The 16,071-nt window shown below is 52.7% G+C and overlaps 2 protein-coding genes across 2 annotated transcripts in view; both read right to left on the reverse strand.

Moving 5' to 3' along the window:
* Window positions 1–176: 176 nt before the first annotated feature.
* POLR2J (RNA polymerase II subunit J) lies at window positions 177–6,582 on the reverse strand. Its single transcript, XM_077836840.1, has 4 exons — window positions 6,427–6,582; window positions 3,378–3,467; window positions 1,311–1,485; window positions 177–499 (listed from the first exon to the last, which is right to left on the reverse strand). Exons 1-4 carry the CDS (start codon window positions 6,477–6,479, stop codon window positions 464–466), a joined length of 354 nt encoding a protein of 117 aa, XP_077692966.1. The 5' UTR covers window positions 6,480–6,582; the 3' UTR covers window positions 177–463.
* Window positions 6,583–8,612: 2,030 nt separating this feature from the next.
* Window positions 8,613–16,071, reverse strand: part of LOC144276436 (ras GTPase-activating protein 4-like) — a 49,766-nt gene continuing 42,307 nt past the window's right edge. The window contains exons 14-21 of the mRNA XM_077836502.1: window positions 15,339–15,476; window positions 14,673–14,817; window positions 13,229–13,386; window positions 12,233–12,370; window positions 11,515–11,650; window positions 10,551–10,671; window positions 9,489–9,550; window positions 8,613–9,161 (exon numbers count right to left, since the gene is read on the reverse strand). Coding sequence (XP_077692628.1) covers window positions 9,025–9,161; window positions 9,489–9,550; window positions 10,551–10,671; window positions 11,515–11,650; window positions 12,233–12,370; window positions 13,229–13,386; window positions 14,673–14,817; window positions 15,339–15,476 — 1,035 coding nt within the window. The 3' untranslated portion in view covers window positions 8,613–9,024. The remainder of the gene's footprint in view (window positions 9,162–9,488; window positions 9,551–10,550; window positions 10,672–11,514; window positions 11,651–12,232; window positions 12,371–13,228; window positions 13,387–14,672; window positions 14,818–15,338; window positions 15,477–16,071) is intronic.

Raw genomic sequence — 16,071 nt, forward strand, 5'->3', positions numbered from 1 at the left:
ACCAGTTAATCTTGTTCTGGAAGTACAGCTACTAAGCCCAATACTGCATGGTGAAAAAGCAGTCACTTTAACATGCTCCACGCTACAAAATAAAGTGGAGAACTACCCAGCTGTTAAGTTTCATAGGGTCTTACCTCTGTGTGACACTAAATGATAGATTGTGGATGTCTCACACACAGCTTTGAAAAAAGTTTAATAGCTCAACTGATACAATTACCATCCTACCTGCAAATAATTTATCCTGTACAGAAATCAAAATACTGCTTTCTCTGGGCAAACTAATTAAAAATAAGTGAATTTAGGGCCACTGTTATTAGAGACATGAATTCTTACTGAAAAAGTTTAAGGATTATTTTAAAGAACTTGTTCAATGAAATGGAGTCACATCCACTATAATGAAAACAAAACTTATTTATAACACACTCCAGGTAAAAAAAAATAGTCCACTTGAAGCTTCCTGTTTCTATTCAATTCCTTCTTGTTTATCTTTGATAGCAACCTGTAAAACACAAGAAATAGATCACTAAAGGAATTCTGAACCAGAAAGTGATCTCATTTATTTCCTCTCTAAATGGGGTTTGAAGACCAATAATTTGAGCAAAACTGAGATTAAAAATATTGAATCAGATTTTTTTTAACCCAAGTCATGTTCCGACGGAGAATGCATATTTATACAGGTCCCTTACCTTCTATTCATTACTGGAAGGCATTTACATGAAAAGAGGGTAAGTTTCAAAGGGTTTCCTGTGTGTCAACCACAGCAACTAATCTTTGAGATCTCAAAGAATAAAGCAGTTATGTTAAAACAAGTCACGGCTAGGACTCAATATAGCTTTAGTCTGAAATGTTTTTCAGACCAATGGTATCTCAAACAATTTTAGAGGTTAAATAGACACTGTACAGCAAGGAATGGAGTAATTACAGAAGGGCACATAAGTGAAAAAGAGTTCTTGGCATGGGAAAGATTTCAAAGGCAGAATTTTTCAAGTAAGCTGTTCCAGACAACAGGCTTTCACACTTAAATGCTTGTGAAAAGGGAGAGAAAGCAAATGCTAGACACCTAGAGAGACAAGGTGTGTGAGAAAATGAACAAAATCTCAAGTATCCTGTGGTAAAACAGCCAAATTCTGCTCCAGCTTAATGGAATTTACACATGGGTATTCAGAGCTGAATTGGGCTGATCATAAGTTACATTTTTCATACGAAAGCAACAGCTGTAAGGTTAACTGCCATTTGTAAACCAGGTCACAGTTTCAGTAACTTTTCCCCATATTAGTGATACTACAGTTTAGCCAGAGGAGCAAGCTTACCCTGAATCTCTCCTCCAGAAGGGAGAGTTCACTGATCAGGTCCGTGATAGCATTGGTGAAAGCTTCCTGGGGGCTGTAATCAGGAGTGGTCTGAACTCGAATGATGATTTTATGTTCCAGAGGATGTGGGACCTTGTATCCTGCAAACAACACCTGAGGGTCTTTCAGTAATTGCCTGAAATGGGAAGGGGGAAAGCATTTAGAGGATACAAGACAGATGACTTTAACAGTTACCTGCAAAATTTCTGTAAGATCCCAAAGCATGAAGTTGGGTCTGCCATAGATCACATCTTTCTAACAGACTAATTCAATCCTTGGAGAATTTTTCCAGAGGGCTAGAGGAAATGTTATGTCTATGCCCATCTCAGCTTGAGAGCAAGATTTATCTTATCCTAATAAGACACAGTACATGCATTTCATAAAGCCACTGCACATTTTGGCAGCATTGACCATTCCTACCTTAGAGGTCCAGGACTGGAACAGCAGGGATAATGGGAAATGCTTGACAAGCACTGAGCAGTGGTGGTCATGTGAACAAAGCACCAGGGTATAACTTAGAATCACTTTCAGCAAAGTCCATGCAGAAGAGCTATCAAAAGCATACTTCAATAATCTGATGCAGAGAGCCCAAGTTTAAAGGCAGCACTATTTACTCCTACCACTGGAGGCCACATGCTGCTGTTCTGAGTTCATAAATTACAGAAGGGACTTAAGCAAAAGACCTACTGCATCACCAGCTACGAATGGATTAGCCCCTGCCATGTCCATCTGTGAAGTCAACCTGGTTCAGCCCTGGAGATTCTTGAATTTCCTACACTGTTAAATTAAGAGTTCCTTGCTTCACTAGAATCACTGTGTACTGCTACAATGCTAATTTGTAATTTGAAGAAAAACAGGCATTTGCACCTTTGCCACCCAGATTGAGAATCATATTTTAAGGCCCGAGGGGCTCCCCAGATCATCTACTCTGACCTCCTGTATATCACAGGCCAGTACCACCACCCAGCAACCAAAGTTAGACCAATGTATTACAGCCCACAGAAGACTAGACTATTATGTGCCACAGGCAGAGACCAAGATGCATCAGGCTCAGTAACAGCAGGGAAATGATCAAGTGAGATATAACCAGATAATTTAGGCAAGCAACCCGCACCCACATACTGAAAAGGAGGAGGGAAAGAAAAAAAAAGGACGAAGAAACGCCCCCCCCAAGGTCACTGCCAGTTTCACCTGGGGGGAGACGTCTTACCACATTACAAAGAACCAACCTTAGCCTCTAACTTTTGGGTATCTGCTCACGCTATGCCCCAGAGCAGGGGTGGGCAAACTTTTTGGCCCGAGGGCCACATCAGAGTTGCAAAACCATATGGAGGGCTGGGTAGGGAAGGCTGTGCCCCCCAAATAGCCTGGCCCCCACCCACTTCCTGCCCCCTGACACATCCAAACCCCCTAACTGCCCCCCATCCAACTGCTCCCTGCCCCCTTACCATGCCACTCCGAGCAACAGGACAGGCTTATTGGAAAGCCTGGGAGGTGGGCGGGCGCAAGCCATGCAGGAGCACAACTGCAGTAGAGGGGAAACAGCAGTGGAGGGGCCGGGAGCTCAAGGGCTGGGCAGGACGATCCCGTGGGCCAGATGTGGCCGTCAGTTTGCCCACCCCCGTGCTAGAGGTATGATTCACATGCTCATGTACACACAGTCTTGCTAGCCCTCATAGCGGCGGAAGTACAAACCTGCCTGAAAACGGGGGGTGGGGGGGTCCGCTGCAGCCATGCTGCTATTCCTGCACATGAGCAGAGGAACTGAACCCCTAGCTCAACGTTTACACGTGGTGGTAAAAAGGGCCACAATGAGACGTGGGTGTCAACGAACATAATTTCACATCCCTAACTACCACAACTAGGCCTGCAGACATCACCCAAACATGCTATTGAAACTGACTGGCTGCTAGTTATCCGGTGTTTATGGTTAGTCACCTTGGCAATCTTCCCAGCTAAACGTAAGCTACTGCATCCCCATTAGAACTTTACTTCTAACCCTGTGCAAGAGGAATTGGTTTTACTTACGACTTGATGATATTTCCAAGCGTGTGGTCTTCCTTGTTGATTGTAAACAAACAGGCGTTTGGTACTTTTGTATCCTTATTAATTGTGATTCTGAGTAAAAGAAAAATACTAGTGTTAAAGCAAGTGACGTTATCGAACATCAAACCAAACCAGTCTGTGCTTTCAGTCAAACACAGTTATCTTGAGAGTCCCACCAGATTGAGCCTTTTGTACCTGTTTTGGACAAAGTTATGAAGTCAATATGGGATCATAATGATCCTTACATAATTCATGTCATCCCTACAGCATTGCTAATGCAGCACAAGAGACAGAAGAAAACAAATGAATTTCAGAGCCCGGTTTACTTCTTTAAGAATTACTGTTATAGCAATTGCATCCCACACAGCTGTAGCTGTATATGGTTATTGGCAAGGGAGAATTTTTTTAATGTACCCAAAGTTACTCTGCACAGCGCACTAATAAAAAGGTAATTTAGCAGATAATTTGAAAAGCTCTGTGGGTGAATTACAGAATAATTCGTCAACCCCAAAACTGCACCATTTTTTAAATTATAGCTTCTAAATGTCACTTCACGATGAATACTGTAAATGCAAAAACGTTCTATACTTTAGAGCTGTTTGCCAAATTGTCTATTGAGGAGACGCTGCCTTTAATAATTCAGATCTTTTTTTAGAAGATTTAGCTTGTCAATTTTTTCCCCCCGTCTTTAATCCATTTGTATTTCTGAAAGTTTCTCACTTAACCCATAACTTTGACTCATTATGCAACTCAGAGACTAGGTAAAAGGTGCAACATGCAACATATGCACGACTCAGACACTGTGTCTCACGGATTGTCATTTTGCAGCTGCGAAAACATAGCCATATGTACGAAATGTTAAGGCAGAACAGAGCAAGTGTCTGAAATGAAAGGACTTGATTGGGACATACTTGTTTTTGACTGCATGTCCTAGGACTGTGTACACCCAATGAAACATCTCTAAACTGGAAATATATATACGGTCTGCCACCTAATTAAAAGTCCCTCTGCCAATTGTTGAGATTTTACAATAATAGAAATGTAGGGATAGAAGGAACCTCTAGAGCTCATCTAGTCCAGCAATCTGAAGCGGGAGTCCACAAGTGGTTTCAGGAGGTCTGCAATCCCTGGTCTAGTCCAATCCCTGGTCTAGTTCAGCCCCTGCGCTGAGGGAGGATTAGGTAATCCTAGACCAACCCTGACAAGAATTTGCTAAACGTTCTTAAAAACCTTCCATGATGGGTATTCCACAACTTCTATAGGTAACATGTTCCAGTGCAGAACTAGTCTTAGGGTTGGAAAGTTTTTCTTACTATCTAAGCTAAACCTCCTTTGTTGCAAACCAAGCCAATTACTCACACACACACACACACACCCCAGCCTTTAGTAGGCATTGGAGATCAATTGTTCTCTCTCTGTTCCTAACACACCTTTTACATATTTGAAGACTGATCAGGTCTTTCCCACCCTTCTCTTTTCCGGACTAAATATGCCAAATTCTTTCAACCTTCTCTCATCGGTCACATTTCCTAACCCTCTTATTATTTCTGTTGGTCTGCTGAGCATTCTTTCCAGTTGGTTCACATCTTTCTGAAAGTGTAGTACCCAAAACGAGACATAACACTCCAGCCGAGGCCTCACCAGTAGCAAGTAGAGTGGGCAGATTACCTCCTGTGTCTTACAACACTCTTGTAAAAACACCACAGAATGATATTTTCTTCTGTGTAATAGCGTCACACTGCTGATTCATATTCAATTTGTGATCCACTATAATCCCAAAAAGAAAAGGAGGACTTCTGGCACTTTAGAGACTAACAAATTTATTTGAACATAAGCTTTCATGAGCTTCAGCTCACCGACATCCATTTCTGCAGTACTAGACAGTTATTCCCCATTTTGTATTAATGCATTTGATTTTTCCTTCCTAAATGCAGTTCTTTGATCTTGATTTCAGATCAATCCTCTAATTTCTCAAGGTCATTTTCAGTTCTAATCCTGTCCTCCAAAGTGCTCCCAGCTTGGTGTCATCCCCATTTTATCAACCTATTCTTCACTGCATGGTTCAAGTCGTTAATGAAAACGTTGATTTGCCCCAGACCCCTGTGTGATCCCACAAGGCATCCCCCCGGCTGGCCAGCAAACCATCGGTAAGGGGCCAGTAGGATCTTGGACCCAGCTGGGCACTCCCTTTTATGAAAGGAGCTAATTCCCCAGCACTGCCCCAGCCCCGCCTGATGGGGCCAGCAGCTCCCGGCACAACTGGCTCCAGGTGGTTTTCGGCTCCCCCCGCCCCCCACAGGGAGGCCGGACTCTGGAGGGGGCAGCGGACGGGCCGCGGGGCGGCCACGCCACAGAGCGCGGCTGAGCAGAGGGGCAGGAGTCGCCCCCCCGCCGGCAGAGCCTGGCAGCGGCCGGGGTCCCCGCAAAGCAGCCCCCGCGCCAAGGGCAGGCCGAGCCCGCTCGGGGGGCTGGAAGGGGGGCCGGCGTCTGGCGCTGCCCGGCTCTAGGGGTTGGAAGGGGGCTCCGGGGGACCGGTGTCTGGCGCTGCCCGGCTCGGCGGTTGGAAGGGGGCCCCGGGGGGGGGCGGGCGTCTGACGCTGCCCGGCTCGTAGGGGCGGAAGGGGGCGTGGTGGGGTTGGAAGAGGCAAAGGGGGGGCGTCTGGCGCTGCCCGGCTCGGGGGGTTGGAAGAGGGCCCGGAGGGGGGGTCGAAGGGGGCCCCGGGGGGGGTGTCTGGCGCTGCCCGGCTCGGGGGGGGGAGCGGAGGGTGTGTCTGGCGCTGCCCGGCTCGGGGGGTTGGAAGGGGGCCCGGAGGGAGGGTCGAAGGGGGCCCCGGGGGTGTGTGTGTGTCTGGCGCTGCCCGGCTCGGGGGGTTGGAAGGGGGCCGGGAGGGGGGCGTCTGACACTGCCCGGCTCGGAGGGGCGGAAGGGGGCGCGGTGGGGTTGGAAGGGGGGGGGGCGTCTGGCGCTGCCTGGCTTGGGGGGATCGAACTCGGGCCCTCACAGCGGCTGGGCCCCGTCCCCCGCACTCACTTCTTCTCCCCCTCGAAGAGCAGGAAGGACTCGAAGGCCGGCGGGGCGTTCATCCTGCGGCGGTAACGAGCTCAGCTTCCAGCAGCGCCGAGCTCAGCTTCCGCTTCCGGGAGCGCCCAGGGCCCCGCTACTTCCGCTTCCGGGGCACTACGCGGCGGCGGCGGCGGCGCCCCGGGCCGCCCGCGAGGAGAAATGGCCGCTCAGCCTGGCCCCGGGGCCCCGCCCTCAGCCACAGAAACACCATCGTCAGCACCCGCCCCTCGGTGTGACGCCGTGGCAACGCCCACCAGCGTCACCCATGGCAACACCAACGGCCGGGGCACCGCCCCCACCAGCGTCACCAGCGCCGTCGCCGGGGGCAGCCGCGCGCCTCGGGGGACGCGGACCCGCTCCGTGCGGGCCGCCCCCTGGCCGGGCTCGGCCGCGGCCTGGCCCTGCGTGACGCAGCCACGGCACGTCGCGATTGATGGCAACGCCGCCAAGGGGCCCCTGCCCCCGCCCCGGGCCGCAGCCGCCAGCAGGAGCCGAGGCCACGGCGGGCTCTGCCCGGGGCAGCCCCTCCCTCCCCCTGCGCTCAACCCACTGGCGGTTGCTCACGCGGGAGATGGTGGCAGGGAAGGAAAAGCAAACCCCGGGCCTCATGATAGACGAGGGGTTTATTGTGCATTCCCATACGCAGCTACTGCGCCAGCCTCGCTTCTGTACAGTGGCCAGGAAGGCAGAGGCCGTGGTTACTCCCTTCGACACCGGTCTCCTCTGGAGTCTGTTTCCTTAGGCCATCTACACCGACTGAGGGCTAAGCCCCCTCTGCCATGAACAGCCCAGCACGTGTCCAAAGGGACACACGTTCGGGGCAAGCGGATGGTCAGTTGGGTCCCTCCACCATGCTGCTGGAGCGGGGTGAGGCCCTGTGCTGCGCTAAATGATAAGAGGTTTCAGAGCAGCAGCAGCCACTCGTCCTCCTTTCCTTTTTTAAAATGATAACAGTACACGGAACAGCAGGTCGAACCTGGGGCATTATCCGTCCATTCAATGGAGGGGGCCACGTGATCCAGCAGGTGCCCTGTTCTGACACCCAAATGGCCACGAACCAGACTGTTTGGAACCAGCGCTTTAGTTAGTGCAGGACACCGAGTAGGAGCCAGGCCACCGGCTCAATAGTTTCAGAGCATCAGTTTATCTGGGCCTGAAACGTGGGTCAGGGGGTAGTGGCCAGTCTGCATTTCCACAGCACCTTTCGCCAGGGATGTGAAAGCACTTTTCAGACAGGAAGCCATTATATAGATAGGGTTTTGCATTTCCTGGGATCAAGACCCACTTGACAGGTAAGTAGGCTTTACAAGACCCCTGAGAGATAGGCATAGGGAGTGAAAATCTGCCTTCACTGACTGCTAATAGGATCGCAATGGAGAACTTAGTTTAGCCTAATAAATGTTATCCACAATTACAGATCAGAAAAAACAGACACAAAGGTCAAGGCCCTGGCTTTCAGAGGTGCTGAACCTCTGCAGCTGGCACTTACTCTTGCAGGTGGATGCCAAGTGCTTCTAAAAAAAGCAGCAATTTACCTAGGGTGGGGGGAGATAGGAATAGAAGCAGGACTCCTGGCTCAGAATCACCTGCTCTAATGAACCACTTCCCCAACTCTTCTTCCTCAAGGTGTGGAATGGTCCCTGAGCAGCCAGCGGTAACCACATACCATGCAATGGGGTCTAAGGTGCTGCCTTGTCCATGTTCATTCAATAAGCTGAACCTGCATTCCTTTACCACGGCTACAACCCAGTGAGACATATGGATGTGCAGCTCAGTGACATTGGTTAGAAATTCCAGGTGGCAGCCAGCACCTCCAGTTACCCAATACTCTGCACCACCATTGCGCCTTTCATCAGAAGGTCGCAAAGCACTTTAACAAAAAGGGGAAGCCTCATCATCCCTATTTCAGAGATGGGAAAACTGAGGAACACAGCAGGGTCAAAGGACTTGCCGCAGCTCACACTGTGGGTCAGTGGCAGAAGAGCAAATGGAATCCAGGCCACCTGGCTCCCAGTCCCCTGCATTAGCAAATTTCCCCTCCTTTGCTGTGGATGCACCAGCCTGTACATTACAACTGGCTTCAGTGCGCCACAGAGTCATTTTGACCCTGGTGAGACAAACCCAGGCTGAAGCAGCTCAGCTATAAGGTTGCATTGAGGAATTACGATTTCACATCAGATCAGGCTTGACAAAACAGCTGGATCTTGACTGAAAGGTAAAAATAATAGTGGAGAGACTCCCTAGTGCAACCCTGGCAGAGGTGAGACGTGAAAGCTTCTGTGGTACCTTCTGGATGGAGCACAGGCCACACATCCCGCTCTGGGGACTAGTGAAAGCACAAGAGGGTCATTGACCAGTTGCTCACTAATGGAGACACGCTAAGCTAGCAGAAGTCCATGGCTTGGCTTTTTGAGCAGCAGGGCAACATGTGTGAGAGCACACGGTGTTGAGGGAGTTCCCGTTGCAAAGATGTCTGGTGTTGGCAGCTCTGATGGATGCAGAGGGACCGGGTGAGCACAGCGAGAGGCAGTGGCATCACCCCGATGGAGTGGCTCACTCCAGGAGTCACGTCTGCAGCTCCAGGAGGCAGTTTCTGTCCCGATCAGTTAGGGTGCCTGAGCTGAAGAGGGCTGTGTGATGGGCGTCTTCGAGGTCCTGCAGCACCTGGAATAGCCTCGTGGGTCCATCCACGTTTTCGGGGTCTGTGGAGGTGCAAGGAAGCAAAAAGAATTGGACTGATGCTTGCACAGCAGCTGCTGACAACACTACCAGCCCTAAGGATCACCAGAAGAGACAGCACCACCCAGAAATTTGAGCCCGCTTCCAGCAGCGGAGGATGATAGCTAGGGCTGGTTGAAAATTTTGATAGCCATGGTTGATGGCGAGGACAGGGAACTATTACAAGGTAATGTGGCGTTGTCTGGGAAAAGGGAGAAGAGTGCCGGTTATTAGATGTATTGCGAAATCTCAGCACGTGCCCAGGTGGTAGTGATGGGTACCTTGGAAAGATTAATCAAACAAAGCAATACCTCCACTTTGGCTCAGAAGAACATTTTCATTTTTCTCCGTCAAAATCTCCAGGTACTTTTCCCTTAAGGGAGAAAGATGAAACAATAATGGGTTTTCAGGTGTAATCCACAATTAACTGATTAGCCCACCATATTGAAAGCCAAGAGGCCAGAAGTTTCAATCCTGCACAATGCCACCGATAACAGGAGTTGAAGACAATCGGCATCTCATGAGATGGTCAGGACTTTGCAAGTTTAAGATGTGTGTGTCTGCTCCCCCTTGGCTAACTCTGACACATGGTGGCTTCTAAACACCTTTGAGCAGCCATCCCAGCCTCATGTATATGTCCATCCCTCTGCTCACCCACACTTTCTTCTCTGGGATGGAGCCCCAGTGGATGCTCAGGAAGGAGGAACTGTTCAGGGTGATACAGGATGTAGACAGAAGGACAGGGACAGTCAGAAAGGGAACACTGAGGGTGAGTTTCAGAAGGAGTTCCCGCACAGTGAGTTCCTTAAGATAATGGAAGAACCTCCCAAGGGAAACAGTGAAAGCCCCATCGCTTGGGGCATTTAAACTAGAATGGACAGAGCACTGGTAAATAAACTGAAGGGAACAATCCTGGCCTGGGGATGGGCGAGATGGGACCTAACAGGGATTCCAATCTCCAATTTCTAGGCTAGTCACTAATGACTCATCTCTTTCTGCACAGGATTCCAAGGCTGCAGACCAGTGTAGAGGGGGACCCTGGGGTATCTCCCTCACCCTGGCTTCAGTCAGAATGCCTGGGACATGTGCACAGACAGGTACAAACTCCAGGCCAGTTCCAGCCAGACCTTTGAAATAGAGCAGAGCCCTGGGCCTTAGGCAGATTGCCAGGGGCAGAGTGTTGGCCCCTGGGACACATAACTCACTGTGCTGATTGGCCCCCTCCCTCCTTGGGGCCACAGAGATGGTCCCCCGCGAGTAAGAAGACAGTGTGCGAGATTTGTTTCATGCTTACAGGGCCCAAAGATGATCCCTGCGTGCAAACTCCTAGAGGGAAACAGCCCCAGTCATGCCGCACAAATCAAATGACTCACCTCATTAATTCCCTCACTCCAAACAGGTGTCTAAAAATTAACTGACTCTCTAGATCTGGATCCAGGGGGTCATTCCATTCCTGCAGGGTGACTCCGTGCCGGGTTTTATCACATCCCAAACCTAGAGGACAGCAGCCAGGACACAGATGGTTAATTTGAGGTGGGCTGGCAAAGGCCACCTGTTGGTATCAGAGTGGTGCCCTCTAGTGGATGTAAGAGCCCACGAGTTTAACTACACTCCAGCAGGCATTCTGCGACTTCCCTGCCCTCCCCCTGCTCTGGCTTCCCTGGAGGAGGGAGTGTCCGGGCGTTCCCAAGACATCAATAAAGCAAATGAACACAGTTCCGTGCCCAGGGGGACAGGAACAATACTCCTGCACCTGAGCCGTGGCCTGCACTACAAACTCATGTCGGTATAGCGTGGTCACCCATCCAGCCGAACTCCCAGTGTAGCCACCAGCGCTATGTCGACGGGACGGCTTCTCCTACCGCCTCTCGGGGAGGTGGAGCACCTATGCTGACGGGAGATGCTCTCACAGGTGCGTCTTCACTACAACGACGCAGCTGCACCAGTGCGGCCTCGTAAGCCTAGAGAAGCCCTGAGCCAAGGGGCTCCAAGCCCTATTGGCAGACAACCGGGGAGCTCCACAGCTAAAAGCACGAGCAGACGACCCACACGTCGCTAGTTTGGGCTGTACCAGTCACAGCCTCTGTGGGTCAGGCAGAGAGGGGAACCCATAACACCCACCCACCTGTGGCATAGACACCCGCTTTACACCCAGGCATGCATCTCACAGATGGGGCCCGAAGGCACAGAGAGGTCAGGTGACTTGCCCAAGGTCACACAATGAGGCAATGGCAGAACTACAGCCCTGCAATCCACCCAAGAGCCATGCCTCTCTGCTCTCATCCCCGGACTCCCTCGCCTTCCCCTTGCTGGCAGGGGGTCAGGCAAGCACATTACCGGTTTTATCCTTTTGGTGGCAGCAGGTCCATTTGTCTCCTTTGAACACTCCCGGGTGATAGGAGCACAGCATCTCAGTGTTGTTCCCGCAGACTTTCCTCAGGGCCGAGAGCCACTGGTTCAGCTCATTGACACACTGAAACAGACACACACAGCGGGGGCTGCCCTATGTCCCTGCAACACCGGCCACTGAGTGACTGGAGGGTCCCCACTCACAGCCCCCAGCATCACTTGGCCTGCAGCCCATCGGCATTGCCCAGCACAATAGCGCGCCAGCCTGGGAGCAAAGCAAAGGGCCCCCGTCTGTGGCGTGACAGCCATACATGGCACTAGTCTTTCCCGGGGAGCCTCCTCCCCGAAACAGCCGGCCTCACGAGGCAAACAAAGCTTCTGCCCTCACCGCCCAGCATAAGAGCCTCTTCTGGCCCCTATGACTGGCTGCGTCGCTTTCCGCACTGCTGCTCACATGTTCTCAGCCTCTCACTCGAGCTGTGTGGCCAGCCTGCGGGCATAGAACCCAGGAGTCCCGACCCCCAGGCCCGCTGCGCTGTCAGGGAAGGGGGATGACTCCTGACACCCACGGCCAGGCCCATGAGTTCCAGTCTCCATTCAGACTGGAGCAGTCTGCTGCACATCCTCTTCCTCTGTGAGTTATGGGCTGAGCGCCATCACTCGATCTGTGAACAGGACACCCCCCTGGCCTGGGTGCCCATCCCACCTTGCACTGCAGATAGGCCATCTCCAACTGCCCCGCCTCATCAGTATAGATGATCTGCATCACGTGGGAGCTGCCAAAGCTTTTCTCCTCCACCTTCTCGGCCGCCCGGATGTTGGACAGGGTGATGAAGGAGCTTTTCTGAAATGAAGGGGTGGCCAGGAGCCATGGAAATGTCAGGAGGGGAGAAGGGGTGGGGGCCAGCCCAGCAGAGCAGGCCCCACAGCAGAGCCCAGGAGATCTGAGCTCGCCTAGGGAGAGGCCATGCCCCCCTTAGAGGGGGCTTCACAGGAGAAAGCTCAGTCGGCGGCTGGCTCCATGCTGACCCCCCCCCGCCCCAGACTCTAGAGACAATGCAACCAGATCCTGACTCCAGTGGATCTCCTGCACTGCAGAACCGTTGACCGTGCTTCTCTGGCCCATGCTCTGCAGGTCGGACCAGGTGATCCAAGCGGCCCATTCTGCCTTTCAGATCTTGACTGGATGGGCAGGAAAAGCCTTCAAGGCCCTGGGGGGGTGGCTCTGGCCAGTTCTCTCCCCCCTGACCAGTTCACCCACCCCTGGCGCTTTGTACATGTTCCTGAATTCTCAACATCACCCCCAGAAGCCAGCAGTTCAGCTCCACGTCACAGATGGGCAAATGGAGGTACAAACCCAGCTCTCAGTCCCAGCAGTGTGAGCAGAGTCTTTGCCCCGTGTCACTGCCATGTGTCAGGGGGAATGTGCCCTGCCTTTAATATCCCCTAGAGCACAGTGCTCTCAGGGGGCTCACGGTGACCCTGGCAGCAAAGGCTGAGATGGGGGTTGAGCAGGGAAGCAGCTTCCATCTGTCCGCCTGGTCCAGGCAAAGCCGAGTGTCCACCTGAGGCCCCACAGCCACTTCTCTTCCACGATCAGTGCAGCCCAACCGAAGACGTGGGACCAGCAGCTGCCTCCCTGAGCTGGGCCCATCCAGGCTGCAAACCACTCCCCGCTAATGGCAGGGTGCGTCCCCCTTACCTTGGAGTTGGGTGTCTTGGCAAAGCTGAGGGCCTCACTAGTTAACGAGAAGTAGAGTTTCTTAAAGGAGGACAGCAGCGGCCCTTTGCCTTTGCTCTTGTGGATGAATAAAGGCCCCTCCTTCACAACCAGCGTCTGCGCCTTCGGCTGGTCCACCTCTGCAAGCAACAGGGACGCCCTCAGAACCAGACAGCTGCCACTTAGCCCCCGGGCAGCTGCAGACCTCAAAGCACCTCAGAGCAGAGTCTCCCAGAGCGATTCACATTTCACAACCAGGGCACGCAGCACAGCCGGGACAAGCACGCAAGTCTCCTTCCCAAGGTGGTGCCCTGTCCGCTGGAGCACACCGCCTGCAGGCGGGGCCGCCTGCGACAAAGATGGCCATTTCCTGCACTGTCCCTGGAAATCCTTCTTGGGAGTTGAGTCCATTGTATTAAGAATGCACAGTTTATGTATCGCTGTGGGATTGTACGTAATGCCTTGGGGCAGACGGGACCAGTGTGAACCCGGGGGAGTGTTCTGCACTCCCAGGGAGCCTTTGAAACAATGAGCCAGACAAGAATGAACTCTGGGGACAAACAATTAAGTGGGTTGCCCAGGGAGAGAGAGAGTGAGTGTGTGCGTGCCCCAACGTACCCCCGTCTGGTTATGCAAAGCCCCAATCTTCTGCAGCCCCACCCTGAGGGGAGAGGTTGCGTCTGTGGTTCACTCTTGTATGAGCCAAAGGCCCCAGCTGTATAGAGGAAAGGCTAACCTACGTGTGTGTTCCGAGCAGAGGCCGCCATGGCTCGCAACCACAGAAAACCGCCTGGGGGCAGTGCGAAGGACCCATCGCCGGCCAGACTGATCGCCCCTTGCTGGAGCCCATCTCAGGTAACTGTATTAGTACACGTGCAGGTTATTTTTATTGGTTTTCAGGCTGTCACCTGAAGACCAGCGTGTGTGTGCTTAGAAAGGGCTGTGTGGTACCTGATCCCCATGGGAAATTCTCCTGTCCTAGCCTCTGGAGGGGAAACAAAGTGCAGACATTGACCTTTTAAACAGCCTGGCTTGCTGGGGTTCTCACAGCATAGGCAGGGGACTGTATCGCCTGGGGAAACCTGACTCAGGTGGGCATGAGATGGGGGTCCCATCCAAGAAAGGGGGTGGCTGGGGCCCAAAGCCTAAAAGTGGGTGTCTTTGCTGAACCATGGAGCAGGAATACAGGTCCCCTGACCTGTGACACAGGCTACTTCATTGATCCCAGTCTGATCTACCTGGCTCTATCCATCTAGGCTAAGCAGAGAGACAGAGTCCCAGCGTTCTACTTGTGGGGGCCAGAAGCTGCTATGCTTTTAGAAGAGGGATTCAGCCCAAAGCCACACCAGTGACGGCGAATCCCCCCAAGCCAGATGGAGCGAGGTGTGGGGTCCTTAGACCAACTGGCTCCAGCAGATCCATTCACCTTCCTTCTCCTCGATGTCTATGAGCTTGGTGATAAACTCCTTCATCTGGGAGATGCTCTGCTGGATGGTGGGCTGCAGAGGGGCCATCCAGCCTTCCTTGGCCCGGCTCGCCGCAGCGTCCATGTTCCCCACAGTCTGGATAGCCTGGCACCAAACGAGAGGGAAGGATCACAGCACGCCACCCGAGCTGCCCACAGCTGTGTACTCCGGGCAAAGCTGGGGCAGTTACACTCTGCCTGACATCAGGGCAGGAATAGAACCCAGGAGTCCTGATTCTAAGTCCCCTGCTGTAGAGAAATGGGCAGCTGGACACAAGCAGACTCTGTGGTTCTCTCTGGCTGTGTGAGTGGCTGATGCAGCCCACTGCTGCCTGGAGTCCCCCAAATGTCCTGGCCTCACTCAGAGAGCTGCAGGAAGGCTAGCTGACCCCACTGCTGCCTCCCACCCAAGGGGAGCATGACACACTGGGTCAGCAGGCAGTGAGGGCTGCCCGGCATCCTGCGGCAGGTGGGCTGCTTGGGGGAATACTGCCTGTGCTCCCATGCCAGCCCCTCGGCTTAGCCGATTGGAAATGCTGCATTGGGAAGTGCTGGCAGGGTCCCTTATGGACACAGACACCCCCCCTACACCAAATGGAGCGCAGCCTGGGGCAACATGGGACTTACCTTGGCTAGGAGCAGCAGGGTCCGACTGGTGCGGGCATCTGCATGCTTCTCCCGCAGGTGGAAGAGCTTGGGGGACATGATGGCAGGAGAGAAGAAGCGGAGGCAGAGGAAGCTGGTGACGGCAATGAACTTCACGTTCTGCAGGAGGAGAGTGGTCAGGGAGGGGTGTCGGCAGGGAGACAGAGAAGGAAACCGCTCATTAAATACCAATAGCAGCAACTTAGGCCTCCCAGGGGGATGGTATGTGTCTGTCAGCTAATCTCTGTGTAAGCACAATCAGAATCAGGCCCCCCAAGCCTCCTTGGGCCAGCAGCATCAAAGTGCTTTAGCAAATATAGAGCATATTCTCCTGCCACTGTAATGCAGCCACCTCTGGGGTGGAACAAACATGCCAGCTGTTTGCAGTTTAAGTTGACTGCAGGATTCTTCCCCACTATTGGTTGTATTTAGCCGAAAGCCCCATTTTTCGTCACAGAGCAGTTTAATTTCTGACCAGCCCTGCAGGCCACCATTGCGTCATTAATTGCCCAGAGGGAAGAGCGCCCCCCACTGAACCACAGTGCTGCTCCTTGCAGCTCCCACCTCAGCGGGCCCTGCACTGGAGCCCATCTTGGTCCAGACTCAAACAAGACTGCGATTTCCAGCCAAGGCCGCCCCCCTCCCATCACTGCTGTGTCTGAGCAGCAGGCTCTGGGCAGCTGCTGCCTGGTGGGTTAAGTTGTTCTGCAGCCTC

This window comes from Eretmochelys imbricata, chromosome 17, assembly GCF_965152235.1.
Source record: "Eretmochelys imbricata isolate rEreImb1 chromosome 17, rEreImb1.hap1, whole genome shotgun sequence".
Classification (NCBI taxonomy): Eukaryota; Metazoa; Chordata; order Testudines; family Cheloniidae; genus Eretmochelys; species Eretmochelys imbricata.